Source organism: Phyllobates terribilis, unplaced genomic scaffold (genome assembly GCF_046119375.1).
Source record: "Phyllobates terribilis strain yellow unplaced genomic scaffold, ASM4611937v1 Scaffold_1__5_contigs__length_1240528914, whole genome shotgun sequence".
In the NCBI taxonomy this organism is placed as follows: domain Eukaryota; kingdom Metazoa; phylum Chordata; class Amphibia; order Anura; family Dendrobatidae; genus Phyllobates; species Phyllobates terribilis.
Window position 1 is genome coordinate 719,759,578 of NW_027362761.1, and position 26,020 is coordinate 719,785,597.

General features: G+C 41.3%; 1 protein-coding gene across 1 annotated transcript in view; it reads right to left on the reverse strand.

Annotated features, from left to right (window-relative positions):
- The window catches only part of SMIM24 (small integral membrane protein 24), a 156,623-nt gene that overhangs the window by 108,078 nt on the left and 22,525 nt on the right, over positions 1 to 26,020 (reverse strand). The window contains exon 2 of the mRNA XM_073686312.1: positions 2,294 to 2,426. Coding sequence (XP_073542413.1) covers positions 2,294 to 2,426 — 133 coding nt within the window. The remainder of the gene's footprint in view (positions 1 to 2,293; positions 2,427 to 26,020) is intronic.

A 26,020-nucleotide genomic window follows, 5' to 3' on the forward strand; every position in this document is an offset into this window, starting at 1 on the left:
AGCAGGGAAAGTGGCTGAATACAGCCTCTAGGCCGGACTTAGGGCTTTGCAGTCCATTGCTAAATATATAGCTGCTGCAGGTGACCACATTTTTCTTTGGGGTGACAAAATTGACTATTGTCATCCATACAGTGTAGCTTGGCCGGCGACAGTTGACCAAATTTTTTTGTTCCAAAATTGAGTATTGTTATCCATACAGTTTAACATGCTTTGTGTAAAATTATGGTGGTTTGAAATTTTTAAAAACCGCTAGCCAAAAATAGAAAATTAGCAGGTGACCAAATTTTTTTTTTTATTAACATTTTTTTGTACTAATTAATCAAGGAAACTTGGTTTCCAGAGACCTAGCAATTACAAAATGCGTAAGGCGTGCGGTAAGGGACAGGGACGTGGTGATGATGGTGCACGCAAACGGCGAGGACATGGGGCAGGTGCGACTGCGCCTGTTGCTTTAGTACAAACAACACATCTATCCACGACACATAGCTTCCTGTCCCACTTTGCAGGGAGGCACGGGACACCACTTCCAAAGCCACACCAGTGCAAATAGGTGGTCAGTTGAATAGCAGATAATGCTTCCTGCATGCTTGCGAGCACCACCGAGTCTTCCACACGATCGAGTCTCACCACCAAAGAGTCTGAATCACTTAATCCTCACCTTGATACTCCTTCCTCCCACCATGTCGAGTCCCAGGAGACCAGTGATCCCACACTAGGACACTTTAAGGAGCTCTTTACATCATCATTTCTTGATTGTGGCCTCTCACCCTGCATGTGCCAAAAGGGACAGGAGGACATGCTGTTTATGCAATTGTAATTGCATCACTAAGTTTTGGTAATGTGTGGCAGCTTTGAACTGTCTGTAGAGCCTTTGAGTGTAAAAGTACCACAACTACACTTTCTTAATTTTTTTATGAGGCACTCCAGTTGCCGCCTTCAAAGGTGTATGGATGACCCTGCTTGTAATGTTTGGCAGGCTTTGAACTGTGTGCAGAGCTTTTATGAGTGTAGGAGTACCACAACTACACTTTGTTCACAATATTTGAATGAGGCACTACAGTTCGTGCATTCAAGGGTGTATGGATGACCCTACTTCTAATTTTTGTCAGGGTTTGCACTTAGTGCATTGTCTTTATGAGTCTAGGAGTACGACAACATGACAAATTGAACAGAAAGTGTATGAGGCCCTCCTTAATATCTAATACAGTGTGTATCGGAGTCCCTATTCCATCAAATTTTTGGCAGTTCTTACTTCCTTCCTTATTACACTGAAATTTCAATTTTTTTATAAAAATTTCAATTTTGGTTTACTTAAATTATTTTTTTAAATCCTTTGTAAATTTTGGCCTATATACAAGTCATTATTGAGGAAAGAATGTTTCTTACCATTTTTTTTCCTGTAAACTCCAATATCTCTTCAGTTTTGAATGTTTTATTGTCAGTCCTTAGTGTGACACTATTGTTTTCAGCAGTGATCTTGGAGTCAGAGATGCTTCCCCATGCTATTCTCCTTTCATTCAGCACTTTGTCTATCCATTTCAACATTTTCACTGCTCTCCAGACCTCCTTGTAGGGTCTGCCAGAAAAATGCTCTGATTTCCCATTATACTCGTTAATTGAAACAAGAAGTCAAGCATTAGGAATTGCTGGGTTTGAGTAATGAGCATATGAGCATTTTAGTGCTCGCTCATCCCTAATTATGTCCTTTTGCTATGTTTAGGCTAAAAAAGAACTGCAATTTTTGATTGAGGCACAACTAATTTGTTTAAGAATTTTCTCCTTACAGATTGTTGGGGAATGGCTAGTGGTGTTCCCATCAACTAGAAGGTTTGGAGAGAATAAACTATAAAATCTCAGACATAATAGTGCAGTCCGATGTTTCACAAGCACCCATAGACTTGTATGGGTGAATGCTATCCGATTCTCAGATGCAGTCACAGCATATGATATTGTTTTCTCATGCTGAATCAGCATGAGAAAATAATTACAGATCAGAGCTGTCCCATAGAATAACACTGGTCTGAGTGGTATGCGATGTTTTATCGCATAGCACTCGGCCGTGTTATACGCTCATGTGAACGAGCCCTTATGGTGAAAATCTATGCTGAAATGAAAAGTTTTGCCCAACTTAACTTTTGTTTTTCTTTTATAATATTACAAGTCCAAAATGAGTCAATGATATTGTTGCAGTTAAAGAAACACTTTTGTAACTTTGTAACTGATTCTACAGTTAGAGGGCACTTAACTGTTGGGACAAGCCTCACAGTTTGATAAGCAGTTGTTTAGTACATACCTTTTCTTGCACCAGACTCTGTTAATAATCAGTAAGATGAACACAATGAAAAGAAATACAACCATGGCTGTAAGACCAAGCAACCATGGTTGCAATCCAGAAGAACTTGAACTGGAAGAATCTTGGCGCTCACCTGTAAAAGAAAAAGAATAGTATTTTGGATGCACATTGGAGGACTAAGTAGATTAGAGAAGGTTGTAAAAAAAAGGCCTGCATCAAACTTTGTTTTTTTTAGCGTATTATTGTGTTTTAAAAATACACCATGCAATTCGGCGAGGAAGTCTTGCTTGACAAACAGTAGGATATTTAGCTTTAATACTAAAGGATTAAAGTACTCTAGGCAGTAATTTCAAACAGAATTATGGCCCTTAGTGTTATGGGCAACCACTTTCCTTCAGATATTAAATAGTGGAATAACTTAGTAAGCTCCTTTTAGAGGAAAATAGGTTTATATAATGAAATCAAATATATTTCAATAAGAAGAGTTTGAGTGTCTCAAGCCGTAATTCAACTGTTAGTGAAATTGAGTCATGAAAGTATTATTTACCACAAAGTTGCACTGATATCACTGTAAAAAGTTATAGAAGAATTGGTGTCTATACAGACAGAAAATGACTCAGAAAAATTTTCATACAGGCTAAGTTATGTAACTCTGAGATGAAGTAACAGGAAGATGAATAATATTAAAATTTATGTAGATGGGGGACTCAGATCACAATGATCTCTTCTACTCAGAGATCTTTGCATACCTCCCAACTTTTGAATAAGAGAAAGAGGGACAGATCATGCGCGTGGCAAATTTTGTCCACGCGCCTGGCCACGCCCCAATCCATGCCCATTTACCATTTCTTTCTCCCCTAGCAGAAGGAGTTGTCAGAGGGGCGCTGGTAATGAGGGGCATTCAGCAGACAGCCCTCATCACCATTCCTGGTATGCATGGTCTCCTCATCACCAATCCTGGTATGCATGGCCCCCTCATCCCCAATCCTGGTATACATGGCCCCCCTATCCTGGTATATATGGCCCCCCATCACTGCACACATGAAAAAAATAAACACTTATACTCACCTTTCTCCCCTCTGGTCCAGTTCTGCATTCTGTCTGCCAGCAGCTCATGTCAGTATCTGAGCAGCGCATGATGTCACTGACATGCGCCCTCAGACGCGGATGTGAGCTGCGGGGATATTCAATTCTTTCCACGCTGGGACTATGGGCGTGGAGAGGAGTGAATAGCCATTCTCCTTAATAGAGCACAGCGTCAGCACCGACGCAGCTCCTACTGCGGCTCAGCGATCCTCTGTTCCTGCTAGTAAAGAGAATGAGTATTCACTCTTCTCCACACCCATGGGAGTGGAGAAGAGTGAAATTCATTCTTTCTAATAGCGGGCACAGAGGATCACTGAGCCACAGCAGGAAGCCGGCGGCTGCAGTTGACAGTGCATGCTATTAAGGAGAATGAATATTCAGTCCTCTCCACTCCCATGGGTTTGGAGAGGAGTGAATATTCATTTTCTTTAGCAGAGGGCACATGTGGTAGCTGCAGCTGCCAGCTACTACCTGTGCCCGCTGCTCCACCGCCGCAACCCGCCCCACCCTCCACAGCCGGGAGAACAGCTGAGCCATGACGGAACGCGGGACTGAGCCCTCAAAGTGGGACAGTCCCGCAGAAACCGGGACGGTTGGAAGCTATGTCTTTGTATTATATGTATTAAATATTAGGTGTGTATATTGAGGACCATTAACAGGCTTCTGGATTAGCCAAAACACTGAGTAAGTAATAATGTCAACAATCAGACATTGGCAAGGAACTTAAATAAACATGAGATACTGCTATGTTCTGCAACTTAGAACTAAGGAATAGGAGGGAAAAGCTGTCCCTGCACTGAGACTCAGCTTAACCCTACGCTGGGGTGGGTGCCCTATTCCTTATGAATAGCCCCACCGAAACTCCTGCACTGAACTGAAACGAAGACCTGAAGGAAGGGGAAAGTGGGTCCCTAAAAGACCTAAGGACTGGGAGCAAAAGCAGGAGACTGCCTAACAGAAAAGTTAGTTTCAGAAACAAAGATTAAGGGTAACAAAACTGGTGGAACAAGAAGTCCCAGGATAACAATTGTCTAAAGCACAAAGAACTAAACAAGGCTACTTAGCCAGAGCAAAGCGTAACAACACTGATGTCCAGCAGGGAATGGGAGCCAGGTGCTGAGTAATAAAGAGTGCAGAGATCATGTGACCAAGACACCCAGCACCAGAGGAAAAGACTAGAAGCCAGCAAACCACAACAAGATAGCCGATAGTAAAACAACATAGATTCTAACTGATACCTCACTTGAGAAGAAACCAAAGCATATAAAGAAGAAAAGTAAAACCAGCAGGGTCTCGCAGAGTTTAAGGGTTTTCAATAGACACAATAGTTTGCTTACCACCACAATTATTAAAAGTTCATTGGGGAATTTTCTGAATTAGAAAAGTAAATATCAGCGTAAAGCAGAGGCTCCAGTTACCAACTTTGGAGACAGTTTATGAAATATCACAAGACCTCTCCCAGGAAAGTGAAGAGGATATTTCTTAAAATAAGCCGCTCACTGGGACACCGTAGCTAGAACTTACGCAGCAGATCTCCCTCCGCAGCACCGCAGCCACGTCGATTCCTCACCTGTAAGAAGACGAGAAATCACCTCCAGGATCCTCCTCAGCATACACTGTAGAGGGTCCTTGGGTTCACATAGGTTTCCTTGAATCGGTGCTCCAAGTGTCCTCGCTCTAGTACCAAAACCAGCTGCAGAGAGGACAAGAGCAGCTGATCTCCCACCACAGCCGTGCGTCTGTTCTTGAGTGACAAGTCAGCAGATAAACTTCAGGTTCCTCTCGGTGTTTTCTTTAGGGGTTTCTTGGTTCTTCACAGCCTCCTTGGGATCCCCGTGGATCCAGGTAACTCCGCTCTCCCAGTCTGATTGACGAAGACAGGAACTGCTGATCTCATGGATGCAGCCGCTGGTAAACAAAGCTGAGATATTTCCCTGCCCACAGCATCTCCTCCTGCCGGCTTCTGAGTTAAATAACTCTGGAGTTCCGGAGTGTAGAGAGATGGTTTAAAGGGGTTTTCTCATGAACAAAGTTCATTTTAAAGTGGATTTTTATCAATACATCTTGGAATATTAATACTTTATAAAATTGGATGTGTTTAAATAAAATGTTCCTGTGCTGAGATAATCTTATAAATGTGCCCCTGCTGTGTACTGTGTAATGGCTGACTGACCATGCAGGAACATGGTCTGATCATACCACATCTCCTGGGCAGGGGAGGAAGCAAAAGGGTGTATAGACAGTACAGCATGAGATCACAACTGATTTTTTGTGAGAGAAAGCATTTCCCTGCCGGATTTTAAAAAATGTTTTACCTCAAAGAAAGAATTATTTGCAATCCCGTGCTGTAATGTCTGTATACTTTTTTTCTCCCCCCCTGCCCCGAGATGTGGCATGATCAGACCATGTTCTTGCAAAGTGAGACACAGCCATTACACAGTACACAGCAGGGGCACATCTATAAGATTATCTCAGCACAGGAACATTTTGTTTAAACACATCCAATTGTGGAAATTATTATTATTCCAAGATCTATTGATTAAAATTAACTTTGTTCATGGGACAACCCGTTTAAGTCTCAAAATGCTCCAGAGACTGACCTAAGTCCATCCAAATTATTTAGAAAACTGACAGTCTTCTTCTTATTGCTGTAGAAGTTTATTTTCAGGATGTCTCTACGGAGCTAAGAACTCCTGCATCATCCATTGCTGAAGCCCCAGCCACGTCCCAGGTTTTCCTTATTTTTCAACTTGAAACACCACTTTATGTATTAGCTACTTATGCCATAGCCACTTGACCCCTTTTAATAAGTGGTGTATGTTGATATTTAAGTAGGATTTTCAGAAATGTATCGTATGTTTATTAGGATTAGTCAGCTTGCGTGTCTCATAGAGGCATCCCTGTTTTTTATTATTATTATTATTGTTATTTATTTTTATGTGTTTTCTAATATGTCTAAATAAAGATTATTATCATTTTAATTTTTTGATGGATCTCTTAATTTATTAGGGGGATCTTTAACCTCGAAAAAGGTTAATATATTGTATCTAGAAGTGCCATACTTTGATGTTAAGTCGGACATGATTGTTGATATCTAGTGGTTAGTACCTAGTAGCACCCCCTTTTCAAAGTATCTGTTATGCTCCTAGGTGGCACATGTGGTTCGGGGATCCACTGTGCCATGTGCTGGACGTACCCTGGAGGGGCGGGACTAAGCAGCTACCTTGGTGTTCACTTAAGCCTCTAATGATGAGGCAAGGCTTGTACTGCAGGTAGCTGCCAGGTGCTACTCCAGGCCGGCATCCGGCTGTAGCTGCTGACCCCAAAGGGCAGAGACGATACTTCTGATTCTCAATAGGGCAGGATGGCCACTGGGACTGGTTCACACTGTACAGGCAGGATGGCCACTGGGACGGGTACTGCCTATGCCAACTGGATGGCCACAGGAACAGGTTCTGACACACTGGTCTCGGGATAGCTGACAGTACCGCCGATGCAGCCACGGGGTACAGGTACCGCAGACGCAGTTTTGGGATACAGACACCGCTAAAGCAGTCACAGGAAGCTATTGGCTGGGAGACACCTTTCAGGTGAACACACATTTAGCTAAATTGCTTGGAACATTTACCATGTGCACACATTGCCCCTTTAAGAACAGGAGAGCCCAAAGCATGCCGCCAGGAGACCGTGCAGCATGCACAGAGGAGGAAAGAGGCAGGATCAAGAACACACCGGGGGCTGTGCCGTGGGCCGGGGCAATGAGTAAGCTGGTGTCCCTACATGGAGGGAGAAGGGGACACTATGCAGGGGCGCCGAGCATATCGCTATAGTTTCACAGCTTGTAAATGCTTTTTGTAGCCAGACAAGAGTCTTTCAATTCTTGTTTGAGTGATTTTCATCCATTCTACCTTGTAAAATTCTTCCAGTGCTGTGAGATTCCCGGGTCATCTTGTATGCACTGCTATTTTGAGGTCTAGCCACAGATTTTCAATGATGTTCAGATCAGGGAACTGTGAGGGCCATTGTAAACCCTTCATGTGAAGATCCGGGGTCTTCCATGGGCATAATACTACTCTGACAACAAAGGGTGAGAGTAAAACAGTGTGGTAATATTTTATTGAATGACCAAAGGACAATAAACAGATAGAACAGTCCCAGCTAATACCCAATATGGTACAACATTACACAGTGTCACCCTTCCGCTGGCCCCCCCAGAATAGAGCAGTTGCGACTTTGGGACTTTCAGGGCCAACGACCTCAACCAGTGGCCCACCACTTTTGTCGGGCCCCCACAGAGAGAAGGTAGCGGCAAGTTTAGGAAGCTGGCAGTCCATCGAAGTACAAGGTCAGGAGACCTGAGGGTCCCCCCTGGCCTCTCCGAGAGTTTCCATGGGGCCAGATGACCGGCTGCTCCCAATCTGGCTTCTCCGAACGTCTCCATGGGTTCCAGGTGAGAGAGCAGTATTTATACTTTATGTATCCTGACTCCATTTTGATTTTTGTACGTGTATCTTCTGCTTACCAGAATGGAGTTTGAGTCAGTGCATGTGTGTGTGAGATATGGGGTTCCTCAGGAATATCGCTGTCTAAAGACTGAGAGAAAACAGAAACGAAAGTAGAAAGTGAGAGATTCCTAAAATCCAAAAGCTGGGTGTAGACAGAATTACCTTTAGCCAATGAGATGTAGGTATGCTAATGTCAGCACATACAGTACAGACCAAAAGTTTGGACACACCTTCTCATTTAAAGATTTTTCTGCATTTTCATGACTATGAAAATTGTACATTCACACTGAAGGCATCAAAACTATGAATTAACACATGTGGAGTTATATGCTTAACAAAAAATTATGAAACAACTGAAAATATGTCTTATATTCTAGGTTCTTCAAAGTAGCCACCTTTTGCTTTGATGACTGCTTTGCACACTCTTGGCATTCTCTTGATGAGCTTCAAGAGGTAGTCACCGGAAATGGTCTTCCAACAATCTTGAAGGAGTTCCCAGAGATGCTTAGCACTTGTTGGCCCTTTTGCCTTCACTCTGCAGTCCAGTTCATCCCAAACCATCTCAATTGGGTTCAGGTCTGGTGACTGTGGAGGCCAGGTCATCTGGCGTAGCACCCCATCACTCTCCTTCTTGGTCAAATAGCCCTTACACAGCCTGGAGGTGTGTTTGGGGTCATTGTCCTGTTGAGAAATAAATAATGGTCCAACTAAACGCAAACCGGATGGAATAGCATGCCGCTGCAAAATGCTGTGGTAGCCATGCTGGTTCAGTATGCCTTCAATTTTGAATAAATCCCCAACAGTGTCACCAGAAAAGCACCCGCACACCATCACACCTCCTCCTCCATGCTTCACGGTGGGAACCAGGCATGTAGAGTCCATCCGTTCACCTTTTCTGCGTCGCACAAAGACACGGTGGTTGGAACCAAAGATCTCAAATTTGGACTCATCAGACCAAAGCACAGATTTCCACTGGTCTAATATCCATTCTTTGTGTTCTTTTAGCCCAAACAAGTCTCTTCTGCTTGTTGCCTGTCCTTAGCAGTGGTTTCCTAGCAGCTATTTTACCATGAAGGCCTGCTGCACAAAGTCTCCTCTTAACAGTTGTTGAAGAGATGTGTCTGCTGCTAGAACTCTGTGTGGCATTGACCTGGTCTCTAATCTGAGCTGCTGTTAACCTGCGATTTCGGAGGCTGGTGACTCGGATAAAGTTATCCTCAGAAGCAGAGGTGACTCTTGGTCTTCCTTTCCTGGGGCGGTCCTCATGTGAGCCAGTTTCTTTGTAGCGCTAGATGGTTTTTGCAACTGCACTTGGGGACACTTTCAAAGTTTGCCCAATTTTCTTAAAGTAATGATGGCCACTCGTTTTTCTTTACTTAGAATTTGTATTATGGCAAGAAAAAAGCAGCTAACAGTCTATTCAGTAGGACTATAAGCTGTGTATCCACCTGACTTCTGCACAACACAACTGATGGTCCCAGCCCTATTTATAAGGCAAGAAATCCCACTTATTAAACCTGACAGGTCACACCTGTAAAGTGAAAACCATTTCCGGTGACTACCTCTTGAAGCTCATCAAGAGAATGCCAAGAGTGTGCAAAGCAGTCATCAAAGCAAAAGGTGGCTACTTTGAAGAACCTAGAATATAAGACATATTTTCAGTTGTTTCACACTTTTTTGTTAAGTATATGATTCCACATGTGTTAATTCATAGTTTTGATGCCTTCAGTGTGAATGCACAATTTTCATAGTTATGAAAATGCAGAAAAATCTTTAAATGAGATGGTGTGTCCAAACTTTTGGTCTGTACTGTATGTAGAGATAAGTTAAGCCAATTATATTGTTACCATGTATGACTATTAACAACCTATATAAGTGACCGATGGTGTAATAAAAGACAGATCCTCCCTGATGCTCAAAAATATCAGACGTGTTTCTTCCATGCATGCATTAGAATTTTACAATTTCATTTGGAACAGGCACAATGTCTCAGAAGGTCTCACATTATGTGGCGATGACACAGGCGAACGGAGGGTCCCACCTGGCAACTCCAAACAACATATCCATGGGACCAGGTGACCTCATTGTCCCAACCTGGTTTTCCCAAATGTATCCATGAGTTCTCTGATGGTCAATGGAGCAGACCTGTATCCAGGGCCATATACCCTTAGACTGGAATCCTGTAGAATCCAAATCTGTGTCTCTCTGGATCGAGCCATACAACCAAGCTACTGTTCTGAAGAATGTCTGATCTTTAATTCTCTGTGCAGCAGGATAGAAAAACCTTTTTTATATTTACATCTGTGCCTTAGGTCATCAGTCACAGGTTGGGGGGAAAGGTGCAGGGATCAGGTCTCATTGTTTGAGCATTTAATCAATTTACATAGTTGGTGCTCTTGTAAATCAACAACTAGCTGGCTTAGTACAATATGCAAATAGCATAGCAACAAACATCATTGTTCACAGACCAATAAAAGTCAACATTCAGAGTTATACAAATACTGGTCTGTCCTTCTTGACCCACCAAAGAAACACATACAAGTTCTAAAGTCAACACAAACACAATAGTGTATTTCTCTTGGCTTAACAAATCTAGCCATCTGGCTAATTAAGATTAGAAGCTGTGTCATTACACTTCAGCTTGCACCTTTTGAGGTAGTCTGTTGTGGATTTTGACGTGTGTTTAGGATCATTATCCATTTGTAGAAGCCATCCTCTTTTCAACTTCATCTTTTTTACAGCTGGTGTTATGTTTGCATCAAAAATTTGTTGAAATCTCATTGAATTCTTCCCTCTACCTGGGAAATTTTTCCCGTCCCATTTGCTGCAACACAACTCCAAAGCATGATTGATCCACCCCAATGCTTAATGGTTGGTCGAGATGTTCTTTTCCTGAAATTTTGTGCCCTTTTTTCTCCACACATACCTTTGCTTATTGTGCCCAAAGAGTTATATTTTAACCTCATTGGTCCTCAGGACTTGTTTCCAAAATACATCAGGCTTGTTTAGATGTTCTTTTGCATACTTCTAATGCTGAATTTTATGGTGAGGATGCACGAGAGGTTTTCTTCTGATGACTTTTCCATGAAGGCCATATTTGTGCAGGTGTCTTTGAACAGTAGAACAATGTACCACAACTCAAGAGTCTGCTACATCTTTCTGAATGTGTTTTGCAGTCAAGGGGTTTTGATTTGCCTGTCTAGCAATCCTATGAGCATCTCTCACTGAAATGTTGCTTGGTCTTCCAGACCTTATCTTGACCTCCACTGTTCCTGTCAACTGCCATTTTTTTAATTAAATTTCGAATTGAGGAAAGGGCAACTTGAAAGCACTTTGCTATCTTCTTATAGGCTTCTCCTGCTTTGGGGGCCTCCACCATTCTCATTTTCAGAGTGCTAGGCCTCTGCTTAGAAGAACTCATGCTGTTTTTTTGGCACAAGGTTAGAGGAGGCTGGGTTTTTATAAAGCTGGCAAATTTGAATCACTTGGCTTTTCTTAACGATGATAGTGATCTAATGAACAAGCCATATCCCTAACAGGCTAATTAAGGTCTGAAACCTTTGTCAAAGTTATCTGAGCACACAAATCTCAAAGGCTGCCCAAACTTTGCATCAGGCCATTTTTCTTTTTATAATTTTTAAAATGTAAAAAATGACAATATATATATTTTTTGAGTAAAATACAAAGGAAATGTTTCATCTTTAACTTTAGGCCTTTTAGAGAACAACAACTTGCTTAACTGTTCACAATAACAGTAATTTTGACCAGGGGTGCCCAAACTTTTACATGTCACTGTATACTTGGATGTTTCTGAGTTGAAAAGGTCAGCTATGCACAAGATAATTAAAGTGACTAATGTCAATAGTCCATCTATTTATTTCAATAATTAAACCTTTAGTTTAATTTCATTGCACAAGTATAATTGTTATTTTACAGCTCACATTAAACTTAATTTTTAATCTCTAATAACTATAATCATAAATGTCCTATCTCCAAGCACCAACTAATTGTAAAAAATATCCAGTGCTATTCCTTCTTGCATAACATCTGTAACCAATTATGATTACCACAACAAAGTTCATTTTCAGTGGGAACTTTCATATTTGTCATTTCCCTTTTAGGCTACGTTCCCATGATTAGTATTTAGTGCATTTTTGAAACCGTGTATTTTAACTGCAGAAAAAATGCAGCATATTACAGTTCCAGCACAGAACTGTTTTAAGTGTTTCAATAATGCAATCAAAGGATTAAATGTTCAAGTACTATTGTAGAACAAATAAATATTGGAAAAAAATCCCAAATTATATAATAATTTATTATTATTACTTTTTTTAAAATAAATGGCTCAAAACGCCACCACACCATACAGTGGTCTGAAAAGTGTTTGCCCCCTTCCTGATTTCTTATTCTTTTACATGTTTGTCACACTTAAATGTTTCAGATCACAAAACAAATTTAAATATTAGGCAAAGATAACACAAGTAAACACAAAATTCAGTTTTTAAATGAAGGTCTTTATTATTAAGGGAAAAAGAAATCCAAACCTACAGGGCCCTGTGTAAAAAAGTGATTGCCCCCCCTCCTTAAAACATAAATGAACTGTGGTTTATCACATCTTTGGGAAGCTGAGTTCAATTTACTTAGACACACACAGGCCTGATTACTGCCACACCTGTTCTCAATCAAGAAATGTCTTAAATAGGACCTGTCTGACAAAGTGAAATAGACCAAGAGATCCTCAAAAGCTTGACATCATGCTGTGATCCAAAGAAATTCAGTAACAAATGAGAAACAAAGTAATTGAGATCTATCAGTCTGGAAAAGTTTATAAAGCCATTTCTAAAACTTTGGGACTCCAGTGAACTACAGTGAGAGTCATTATCCACAAATGGTGAAAACATGGAGCAGTGGTAAACCTTCCCAGGAGTGGCCAGCTGACCAAAATTACCCCAAGAGCACAGCGACGACTCATTCAAGAGGTCACAAAAGACCCCACAACAACATCCAAACAACTGCAGGCCTCACTTGCCTCAATTAAGGTCAGTGTTCATGACTCCACCATAAGAAAGAGACTGAGCAAAAATAGCATGCATGGTAGAGTTCCAAGACAAAAAACACTGCTGAGCAAAAAGAACATAAAGGCTTGTCTCAGTTTTGCCAGGAAACATCTTGATGATCGCCAAGACTTTTGGGAGAATACTCTGTGGACTGACGAGACAAAAGTTGAACTGTTTGGAAGGTGTATGTCCCATTACATCTGGTGTAAAAGTAACAGCATTTCAGAAGAGGAACATCATAGCAACTGTAAAATATGGTGGTGGTAGTGTGATGGTGTGGGGCTGTTTTGCTGCTTCAGGAAGTGGAAACCAGGAATTTAACTGTCTACTAAAAAATCCTGAAAGAAAATGTCTGGTCATCTGAGACTCTGATTCAAAGGCTGTGTCACTTACTGGGCTGCTTGCTCTAATATTAATAAAACACTATTACCAGCAGGAGATTATCACTGAGAGAACTAGCAAACCTGCCACAATGTAGTCCTTGATGTTCATGAGATCTATATATCCACACCTCCTCCCACTCCACCAATTGGCAGATTTCTGCCAGTGTATACATAAAACTGGAAACTAATAATATAAGAGGGGTTATGCGAGCTTGGCATTCAGAATGTACATCTGCAGTAGATAAAACAGTGAATTAATCAAAACTACAGCAAGCAGCCCTGAAAATAATATATCACTGGAATCAGTTTATCTGTCATTACAATATACTGCTCTCAGCTACGGGTGATAGTTTTTTGTTAACCCCTTCCTAACATATGACGTACATTTATGAAGCAAGTTCAGAAACTGAATCTGATTTATTACCGGCAGACAAAAGCTTTGTTATTCAGCCATTATCTGCCTCTAATAGCCACTTGTGGAGCTGAGCTCTGCCCATAAACATAAAATCAAAACCTAAAAATTACTCGAGGAATTATATTTTTTGCTTAATTACACCATACTTGGATTTTTTTTCCCATTTTCCAGTACATTGAATAGTGAAATTAATGGAGTCATTCAAAACTACAGCTTGTCCCGCAAAAAAAAACCCTCATTCATCTGTGTGGATGGAAAATTGGATGGAAAAATAAAAAAAGATTTGACTCTGGGAAAAAGACGGAAAATTGCCTGGTTAGGAATGAGTTAAAGCTAAACTGCCCAATCACATACTTGTTTCCCTGTGGTGCGCACAGTGCAACACTGCAGACTCTGCAAAGAAAGGCTGTCACGAGTCTTCATTAGCAGGATGAGACACTGAGACACACTGTTAAAAGGGAACCTGTCACCAGGTTTTCCCCATATAAAGTATGACATTGGCCAACACCATTAGACCCTTTTACAGAATACTAGAAGGTAGTAACAAAGGACCCCAATGCAGTCTGCAGATCTCAAAAATGGCTTTTATTATACTTACAAATGGGGCGCTTTGGTCTTTATTCAGTACCTCGTCTCTTCTTGCAATCGCCATCCTCCTTCCCTGCTTCATGTGGATTAAGTGTCCTACATTATCCAGACATTGCCCTCAATCGTGATTCCTGTGAAGGCGCACTTCTATATGCCCTGCAAGAGGGCAGAGCAAAGTACTCTAGTGCGCAAGTGCAGGGAAAGGCCAAACAGCGCTGATGACTCAGGTGTAAAGCCAGAACATGCACACTACTGTACTTTGCTCTGCCCTCGACAGAGCAAAGAGAAATGTGCCTGCACAAGAGTGCAATGGAGGAGACTGTGTGCATGAAGTAGAACGCATCCACATGAAACAAGCAGGAGAACAGCGATTGCAAGAAGAGAGGAGGCTCCTGATCAAGACCAGAGCTGCCCATCCAACCAGACCACCCCGTCTGTAATTATAATAAAAGTGTCACGCAGTGCCTTGGGACTGTGGGCGCTAACTAGGTCCCTAAAACTAGGGGCACCCTAGTCTATCCCTGTCTCCCGGATTACTCCTGAAGGTGGAGATGCCTGAGTTCTTGTGCCTTGCTATGCTTCTATATCAATCCTTATCTGTCCCCTCCCACACCCAGGAGTGGGAAGTAGAAATGTATAGGAACACACTAACCAGACCACCAAGGGAAGACAGACAGGAATAAATGAAAATACAAATCATACAAAATACACTCACCAAACAACAGAGTGGAACACGGGAGTAAAGAAAGGAGAAACCAAATAGGAGATTATGCGGATGTGAACACAAACAAAAGTCCAAGAAATGATCGATTGTACAAATCTCCAAACGTCAACTCCAACCACGAATTACACCTCCAACTCCAAACCAGGCAGTAAGAACTAACACTGGCAATTCCTAATTGCCAGAGGTGAGCATATATAGCAGAGGAGTGTGGCCAACACTGAACAGCTGAGACATTCCAGGTAGGAAAGCTCCAGGAGCGTCAACTGAACAGATTAACTCTTGCACTGCTAGCAAGGAAAAAAGCTACACTGTTTAATAAGATGGTGAAGTATTTCTAACCAGTGCAGGAGTTCGTGAAACCAGACGCATCGACTTTCTGACCCCTCTCTGTCACGGTATCCCTGTGACAAAAAGCTGTTTTTTTCTGGATCTGCAGACTGGATTGCGGACATTTTTACAGCATTCCAGTATGCTGTGAAAAAGACCCTAATGGTGTTGGTCGTACTTTATATGGGAAAAACCTGGTTACAGGTTCCTTTTAACTATGCCGACAACTAGGCAGATGAATGCAGATGGGGAGGTGACCTCCAGCCGACAGAACATATAAAGGGAACCTATCAGGAAGAACGCTATCAAGCTGCATATATGTAGTTAATCTTTAGGTTAATAATGTTATGAATGTGGCCAGCCTATGTACTGAAAGTGCAGCACCCGGAGAAAATTAACTTTATTTCTCCATGGTGATGCCAGCTTTCAATTATACAGATGTGCTGGCATGGTTTCAGTCATCACTCACTATACTGTGATCTGCAGGTTAATAGTGTTGTCTGACCTGACAGGTTCCCTTTAACCCCTTTCTGACATACTACGTAATAATACGTATTATTACGGCAAAGCGATTGCGCCCACACAGAAGCTGTAAGAGTGCGATCGCCGCTGGGTGTCAGCTGATAATCATGCGCAGTGCATGATAAAACTAGCTTGTGTCTACAGGGCTGACAGGTTATATGGTATAGCAGTAATCCTGCACTGCTATACTTTATAACTGCGATCAGACTACAGAAAGTGAAAGTCCCATAGTGGGACTAAGTAAAAAAGTGAAAAAAAAGTTGTAAAAATATTTTTTTTCAATTAAAAAATAATAATAATAAAAAATTATATATATATACGGTATATATCTATCTATATATATATATATATATATATATATATATATATATATATAGATATATACATATATATATATATATATACTGAACCCATAAATAAATATTATGAGAAAAAAAACACAATAAAAGTACACATATTTGGTATTGCCGCACCTGGAACGACCTGACCTATAAAACGTTCACACTAGTTAACCCCTTTAGTGAACACGGTAACAAAAAAAACAAGCTAAGCAAAAACTGGTGCTTTATCATCATACCGCTGAACAAAAAGTGAAATAAAACGCGATTAAAAAGACAAATGTAAATAAAAATAATCCTACTTAAAACATAATCATGTCCCGCAAAAAACAAGCTGCCATACAGCGCCATCGGCCAAAGAATAAAAAAGTTATAGCTCTCAGAATAAAGCGATGGAAAAAAAATAATTTTTTCTATAAAATAGTTTTTATTGTTTTAAAAGCGACAAAACATAAAAAAACTATATAAATGTAGTATTGCTGTAAATGTACTGACTGACTAAAGATGCCTTATCAATTTTACCACACGCGGAATGGCATAAAAAAAAACAAAAAAACAATTCCTGAATTGTTGGTTTTTGTTTATTGTGCCTCCATAAAAATCGGAATAGAAAGCGTTCAAAAAATGTCACGTGCCCGAAAATGGTACCAATAAAATTGTCAACTTGTCCCACAAAAAACAAGCCCTTACATGACTCTGTCAGACCAAACATGGAAAAATTATAGCTCTCAAAATATGGCGATGCAAAAACTAGTCTTTGCAAAAAAACAAAAGTTTTTTAGTGTATGACAGCTGTCAAACATAAAAACCTGATATAAATCTGTATCGCTGTAATCGCACCAACCTGAAGAATAACGTTGTAGAATCACTTATACCGCATGAGTAACAGCATAAAAAATAAATAAAACCAATTCTTCACCTGCTGCTGATTTGTTCATTCTGCCTCCCAAAGATCGCAGTAAGGCTCGGCTCACATTTATCCTGCGCTCTGCGCTGAGCGCTTACACCGGGGTTTCCGTGTAAATCTCTGAAATACGTGATTCACATGGAACCTCCGACGGAAGATTCCCTGTAATGAAGCAGATTGAGGCACCATGGACATTGTCTGGCCTGTGATCCCACGGTGTCCTTCTTTTTATTAGGCGTGCATAAAAGTGCAGTCGGCCACAGTTTTGTGAACCTCTGAAAAAAAGGACATCGCTAAACAGAGGCCAGACGGAGTCCAGAGTAAGGCCGGCTTCACACGTCCTGATATTTCCAGTACCGGAAAAAACAGTACCGGAGATATGTGTGTCCGTGTGCACCTGTGTGGCATACATTTGGCAACCGTCTGCCGCCCGTGTGCCGCATCGGGAGCACACGTCCCAGGGCCTGGGATCAGCGGTACAGTTAGCACTGTTCCCAAGCGCTAGGTGATGAACGCTGCCCTCATCATTGTCCCCTGCCTGCGCTGCGATCAGCGCAAGCAAACAATGTTGAGAGTAGTATTCTGCTCCCACTGTGTCACTCACTGAGCTCAGCGAAGCGCTGGGGCTCGCTTACTGGAGCGAGTCATTGTCCCCGGCTCCTCGGCGTGAGCAGTCAGGTGGATTACAGCGTGGGACATCTCCGCACAAGTGAGTATGAGGATTTTTTTTAATTTTATTCTTGTTTTTACACCAGGACACAGTGGGAGCAGAGTACTACTCTCATCATTGTCCCTTGCTCTTGCTAATTGCAATTGCAAGTCAAGAACAATGATGAGGACAGCGTTCAGCACCCAGCACTTGGGAACAGCGCTAACTGTACACTGATTCCCAGGTGCCTGTATGTGTCACACTGATGACACATGGACGTCATCTGTGTGTGACGTTTGGCGACCCGTGCGCGAAAAAAACGGGCATGTCAACGTGTTTTTACCCACGGACACACAGTCATTTGAATGGGTCTGCGTGTGTATGTGTCTCTGGTACGTGTGGAAACTGTCACAACACATACCGGACACACTGACATGTGAAAGAGGCCTAACTCTGCAGCCTCATTATAGTGAATGGATCCCTCGGGGGTTTCATTTGAATTACGTAGGAGCTGTGTATATGGACCATAAGAAAGAAAAATGAGCTGCACTCACCAGTCCTTAAAAGCAATATCTTTATTCCATGAGGATAAAAGGTCCGGCAAGCAGGGAGAATGGGGAAGAAAAAAGCAGACAACGGCTGTTTCGCGTGAAAACGCTTCTACAGGTCTGTGTTACACACAAAACATGACATCACATCCTTTATATGCAAATTAAGCAAGAACACATGATCACAAAATAAAAAAACACAAATCAGAACAGAATCATAAAAACATAGAAAAATCCAGACGATCGTTTAAACCCAATGGACCATTAGCATTCAGGCGAATGATCCATTTAGTTTCGATTTGCAGCAGCAGCTTATTCAGATTGCCGCCTCTACTGGGAAAATGAAGCTGTTCTAAGCCAGCAAATCTCAATGATTTAGGGTTAGCATTATGAAATTCAGTAACATGCTTAATAAATCTTTTAGAGCCCTTTTGGGTTTCTAGGAAATGTAAATGCTCCCTGATCCTAATAAATAATGTATAGTCTTCCCTATGTAAAAAAAATTACATAAACAATATTTTTGGATCTACAGGTAATGAAATCCTTAACAAAATTCGTTATCGGGCCAATATGCAAGGGATTAGTCGTGAGGTGCAGATTACAAAAAGAACAAGAACCGCATCTGAAATTCCCGGAGGGAATGTTTTTCTGCAACCAATTTTTAGATTCCACTGGGAGTCTCTGTTTACTGACTAAGTCTCCTATATTCTGACTACGCATGTAGGATACTATAGGTTTGTTTTTGGCCACTGATAATAAATCTGGATCAGACTCCAAAAGATGCCAATTGTTCAAAATGGCTTTTTTAATCGTGTCATTAATGGGACTATGTTTGAAATGAAAAACAAACCTTTTAGTAGCCGTTTGTGCATGATGGGAGGGTGACTTATAGCGTTTTGATAAAAGACTATCTCGTGTGAATTTTTGTGCTTTCTCAAGTGCGGTATTTAGTTCATGTCTAGGATAACCACGAGCAAGAAAGTTGTTTTTCAACTCTGAAGCTTGATCAAGAAAGGTTTGGTCAGAAGTATTCAATTTGCGCAGACGGAGAAATTGGCTGTATGAAACCCCAGATTTAGTATGCACTGGATGATCACTATTATAATGTAACAAAGTGTTACAGGTGAAGGTTTTTTAAATAATTTTGTGTGAATGGTATTATTTTCAATTGAAATGGAAACGTCCAGAAAATCAAGAAAAAGTCCCCCAAAATTCATATTAGCTGTATTTGTGGTGTTCAAAAACTGAACAAAAGCCATAAAATCTTCTGCGGTACCCGACCAAACGATGAAAATATCATCAATATATCTTAAAAAAGATCTAATATACTTAACAAACGGATTTTTGCAGGAAATGATGAATTGCGTTTCAAAAAAAGATAAAAAAATATTTGCATAGACACACGCTGCGGGTGTGCCCATCGCATTCCCAATATTCTGGCGGTACCATTGGTTCTGGAACTGAAAACAGTTATTTGAGAGCACAAAATCAAGGCTTTCTAAAATAAAGGAGGAAAATTCCTCACTTTTATTAGATTGCATCAGGAATTTTTTTACTGCCTCCAACCCTAGTGCTTTGGGGATGCGAGTGTATAAACTGGTAACATCTATAGAACATAGAGAAAAATCAGGGTGCCAGTTTACCTCCTTTAGAGCAACCAGAAAACTATCAGTGTCCTTTATGAATGAATGTATTCTTTGTAGAAACGGTTTTAAAAGCCAATCTATATATCTCGAGAGAGGCTCCAAAAGGGAGCCCACCCCCGAGACAATAGGGCGGCCTGGGCTCATTTTGGTACACTTATGAATTTTTGGTATGGCATACCAATAAGGGAATTCTCAATGGGAATTCTGGCAGAAGCTTTTCAGCAGTAGATTTAGATAGAACGCCTTTCTCTACGTATTTTCTTAATAAAGATCTCAATAAATTTTTATTTTTGAATGTGGGGTCACTAGGTAAAGGTGTATAAGTATTGGAATCTGCCAATTGCGACAATGACTCTGCCACATAGACATCTCTATTAAGTAATACTATTTTACCGCCTTTATCTGCTTTACGTACAACAACATCCTTCCAAGATTTAATTTCATACAAAGCCGATTTCTCATTTTGTGACAAATTAGGAAGCGGGGGTACATAAATCAATGATTCAACCTCCCGGATAACACGATCCTGAAAGGTGTCAATAATATTACCAGGACTAGTGGGAGGTAGAAAAGAAGACGAGATGCCGCCAGTGAAGGCTGTATTCTCATTACCGGCAGGTAAATCAGACAAAACCTCAAAATCAGCATCAAAATCAGCAGGTGGAATGGTATTCAAATTAGCCAAAACAAGCGCATCATCCATTATATGCTGGTCTGCAGGATCATTGACATAAAAGCCAAGGATGTCAGAACTGCAAGGAGTCTCACACTCAAGAGGTGCATGAACACGGGTATCACTTTTTTTGTTAAAAAACAATTTCTGAAGGTGTATCTTTCTGACGGCTTTAAACAAATTGACTCTGAAATCCACTGGATCAAAAGCTTCAGGTAAACAAAAATTTAGTCCCTTGGACAGCACAGACAGATGAAACTGAGATAGCGCATGATCCGTAAGATTAAGGACACAGTCAGTGGGAACTAATTCTTCCAGGAAACTTGCTTTCTCTTGCGGATTGGATATCTTTTTCTTTCTCTTTCCACCTCTCCTGATCTTTCTTCTAAAGGGAGGGAGCGCAAAGCAGTTGGAGAAGCCGCAATTTCAGACCCTGAAAGATCATTAGATTCATTGTTGATACTAGAGTCTGAATCCGTAGTCCAGAACTCTTGTGGTGTTCTTTTGTTGTTATAAAACCGATTCCTCTTATTGGCAGCGTGTCTGTTATTGGAACGGGACTGCTTATGACCCGAATTTTGATTTTTATTCCATGAAAACACATTGCCAGTTTCAAAGTCGACTTTGTCTCGGATAAATTTGTCATTTTTTCTGGACTTAATATCCGCTTGGATCGCCAACAATTTCTTACTCAGTCGACTAAAAAAAGAAGACACCGTTGTTGAGAGCCTGGAACGAATTTCTGTTTCAGCAGCTTCCAACTCATTTTTAATAGCCGCATGTGCTCCGTTTAAGAACTAGATGCATCAAGTCCATGGAGCATTTCAAATGAATGGCTTCCCATTCCTTCTGGAAGTCAAGGTCCTCTCGAAATTGAGATATTTCTTTAAACACTCTTAGACCTCTTGGTACCCGACCACAGTCACTGTACGATTTCAGAGAGTGAATGGTCCAAAAAGGCCTTATTTCTCTTTCACACAGGGAAGACACCTTCCATTCCTCGCTGTGTATATGGAGTCTGCATACTATTCTAGGAAAATCTGCGCTCCAGGAGGCAGATAGCGATTCGTCCCTCCCGAGTCTCACCGTGTGGCTAAGCAGTACTGTACATATCGGGTATTTCTACCTTCAGCAAAAATTGTGCAACAAATTTTAGTGCCATTTTTACCCATTTCCCAGTGTGAAAATGTAAAATTTGGGGCTAAAACAAAACTTTGGTCGTAAAAATGTAATTATTCTTTCTTCACCGCCCAATAGTGTAAAATTCTGTGAGGCATATATGATGTCAACATACTCACTGCACCACTAGATGAATTCAGTGAGAGGTGTAGTTTGTAAAATGGGGTTTCTTATGGGGGGTTCTGCTGTTCTGGCACCTTAGGGGCTCTGCCAATGTGACATACGAACACCATCAAACCAGCCCAGCAAAATATGAACTCCAATATGGCGTTTCTTCCTTTCTGAACTTTGCACTGTGCCTGAAAAGTAGTTTTCTCCCACATATGGGGTATCAGCGTACTCAGGAGAAGCTGCACAACAAATTTTGGGGTCGTATTTCTCCTTTTACCCTTGTGAAAATAAAAAAAATGTGGTTAAAAGACAATTTTTGTGAAAAAAGTTTTTTATTTTTTATTTTCACAGCTCTATGTTATAAACTATTGTGAAACATTTGGGATTCAAAGTGTTCACCACACATCAAGCTAAGTTCCTTAAGGGGTCTAGTTTACAAAATGGTGTAATTTGTGGGGGGTTTCCACTGTTAGGCATCAGGGACACCCCAAACAAAGTAACATAGTAATGTAGGTTGAATAAAGACCTAGGTCCATCAAGTTTAACTTTCCTCCCCCAATTGTACTCCCCACACACGCGACATGGCGTCCACTAATTATTCAAGCAAATTTTACCTACAAAAAGTCAAATGGCACTCTTTCCCTTCAGAGCCCTGCCGTGCGCCCAAACAGTGGTTTTCCCCCACATATGGGGTATCAGCGTGCTCAGGTGAAATTGCACAACAAATTTCAGGGTCCATTGTTTCCTGTTACCCCTGCAAAAATAAAAAAAATTGGGTCTAAAGTAACATTTTTGTGAAAAAAAAGTTAAATGTTCATTGTTTTCTTCCACATTCCCAAAATTCCTGTGAAGCACCTGAAGGGTTAATAAACTTCTTGAATGTGATTTTGAGCACCTTAATTGGTGCAGTTTTTAGAATTGTGTCACTTTTCGGTATTTTCTGTCTTAAAGGCCCCTCAAAGTCACGTCAAATGTGATGGGGTCCCTAAAAGAATGGGTTTGTGCCAAGTTAATAGGACATTCTCCCTTTCTCTCTCAGAAATAGGGCTAGGTGAGTAGTTTATTTTTTTAATTGTAGGTGGAAATTGTTGAAGCATCATAATGTGTGGAAGGCTGTGGTGACCATCCATGTTATTGTGTGGGGACAGTGTGAAAGTTTTGGGGCCAGGAGATGTGTGGTTGGCATGGCTGTGCAGTGGCAGTGGCAGAAGCTGCATCTTAGAAAAAATGACAAGGCAGGCAAGAAGATGTGTGGCAGTGTAGGGCCAGCAATAGTACAAGCTAGCACTATAAAACACTATAGTCAGGAAGTAGATATGCGTCACTCTTGCACTGAATACTCTCTCTTAGAGTAAACTGTAGGCTGGACATGACAATACGTCCATAGAAAACTTGGCAGTTCTTGCCACTGGTCCATGCTGGTGAGACAGAAATCACAGGGTGTCTGCATGAGAAAGGACACAGTCTTCGTACAACTGAATATGGTTTTCAGAAGTTGCGTTTCTGTTTACTTAAGTGCGTCAAGATAAAACATCTGCTCCATCAAGCCAAATATACTGTAGTTGTTCCTGCTTCTGCCTCAGCTACTTTCTGTTGCCCTAACACGGGCACAGGCAGCATGACCAAAGCCTCATTTGTTCACGGTCATCACCCTGCTGTAATTGTTGGTTATCATGACCAGTTTTGTCGTTACTTTTACTTTGACTGTCAGCCCCGTAATTTTTATGTGTAAAATCAATGTCTCCCTCCACATGCACCTGCTGCTGCTCCTCCTCCAAATCCTGCAGCATGTTACATGGACCTTGCGGGTCCCCAACAGATAGCAGGCATCGATGAACATATCAGAGTTACTGTTTTTCCTCAATCCCTTCTTGCACTCTGGTGAGTGTTTTTTCCAGGATAAATATGAGGGTGATGACATTGTTTATCTTACAGTTGTCCCTACTGAGAGACATTGACACCTCTTTTAGGGCTTCTGTAAGCGACACACAGCTGCCAATGATAGATCACAAAGTAACCCCATTTTACGGTCCTCATAAAGGTGCTCCAACATATGTGATGCCACAAATCAGGCACTCTGGTAGACTGTTGTTTTTGCAAAGCCAATGAGGCTTTCTTTGCCATGTAAGAATAATTGAAATGAGCAGACAATTTTCACGTCATAGCCACCATCAGCCTCAAGTGGATATACAGTACAGACCAAAAGTTTGGACACACCTTTTCATTTTAAGATTTTTCTGTATTTTCATGACTATGAAAATTGTACATTTACACTGAAGGCATCAAAACTATGAATTAACACATGTGGAATTATATACTTAACAAAAAAGTGTGAAACAACTGGAAATATGTCTTATATTCTAGGTTCTTCAAAGTAGCCACCTTTTGCTTTGATGACTGCTTTGCACACTCTTGGCATTCTCTTGATGAGCTTCAAGAGGTAGTCACCGGAAATGGTCTTCCAACAATCTTGAAGGAGTTCCCAGAGATGCTTAGCACTTGTTGGCCCTTTTGCCTTCACTCTGCGGTCCAGCTCACCCCAAACCATCTCGATTGGGTTCAGGTCTGGTGACTGTGGAGGCCAGGTCATCTGGCGTAGCACCCCATCACTCTCTTTCTTGGTCAAATAGCCCTTACACAGCCTGGAGGTGTGTTTGGGGTCATTTTCCTGTTGAAAAATAAATGATGGTCCAACTAAACGCAAACCGGATGGAATAGCATGCCGCTGCAAGATGCTGTGGTAGCCATGCTGGTTCAGTATGCCTTCAATTTTGAATAAATCCCCAACAGTGTCACCAGAAAAGCACCCCCACACCATCACACCTCCTCCTCCATGCTTCACGGTGGGAACCAGGCATGTAGAGTCCATCCGTTCACCTTTTCTGCGTTGCACAAAGACACGGTGGTTGGAACCAGAGATCTCAAATTTGGACTCATCAGACCAAAGCACAGATTTCCACTGGTCTAATGTCCATTCCTTGTGTTCTTTAGCCCAAACAAGTCTTTTCTGCTTGTTGCCTGTCCTTAGCAATGGTTTCCTAGCAGCTATTTTACCATGAAGGCCTGCTGCACAAAGTCTCCTCTTAACAGTTGTTGAAGAGATGTGTCTGCTGCTAGAACTCTGTGTGGCATTGGCCTGGTCTCTAATCTGAGCTGCTCTTAACCTGCGATTTCTGAGGCTGGTGACTCAGATAAACTTATCCTCAGAAGCAGAGGTAACTCTTGGTCTTCCTTTCCTGGGGCGGTCCTCATGTGAGCCAGTTTCTTTGTAGCGCTGGATGGTTCTTGCAACTGCACTTGGGGACACTTTCAAAGTTTGCCCAATTTTTCGCACTGACCGACCTTCATTTCTTAAAGTAATGATGGCCACTCGTTTTTCTTTGCTTAGCTGCTTTTTTCTTACCATAATACAAATTCTAGCAGTCTATTCAGTAGGACTATCAGCTGTGTATCCACCAGACTTCTGCACATCACAACTGATGGTCCCAACCCCATTTATAAGGCAGGAAATCCCACTTATTAAACCTGACAGGGCACACCTGTGAAGTGAAAACCATTTCCGGTGACTACCTCTTGAAGCTCATCAAGAGAATGCCAAGAGTGTGAAAAGCAGTCATCAAAGCAAAAGCTGGCTACTTTGAAGAACCTAGAATATAAGACATATTTTCAGTTGTTTTACACTTTTTTGTTAACTATATAATTCCACATGTGTTAATTCATAGTTTTGATGCCTTCAGTGTGAATGTACAATTTTCATAGTCATGAAAATACAGAAAAATCTTTAAATGAGAAGGTGTGTCCAAACTTTTGGTCTGTACTTCTGAAAGAAATGTTGTATAAATAAATTCAGAATCATGGGCCATGCAGGCAGTGTAAGTTACTTTGTCAGACTGTAAGGTAACCAGTTGATGGGGAGCTCTTGACAAATCACAGCTGCAGGTGAAGGGGAGTCAGACAATGTGAGAGTTGCCGCTGGATGCACAGCAGCAACTCGTCTGCTGTATGGCTTTTGTACCCCATGCTTTCCAACTATTAAACCACTTGACAGTGTTATACTTTGCATGAACAA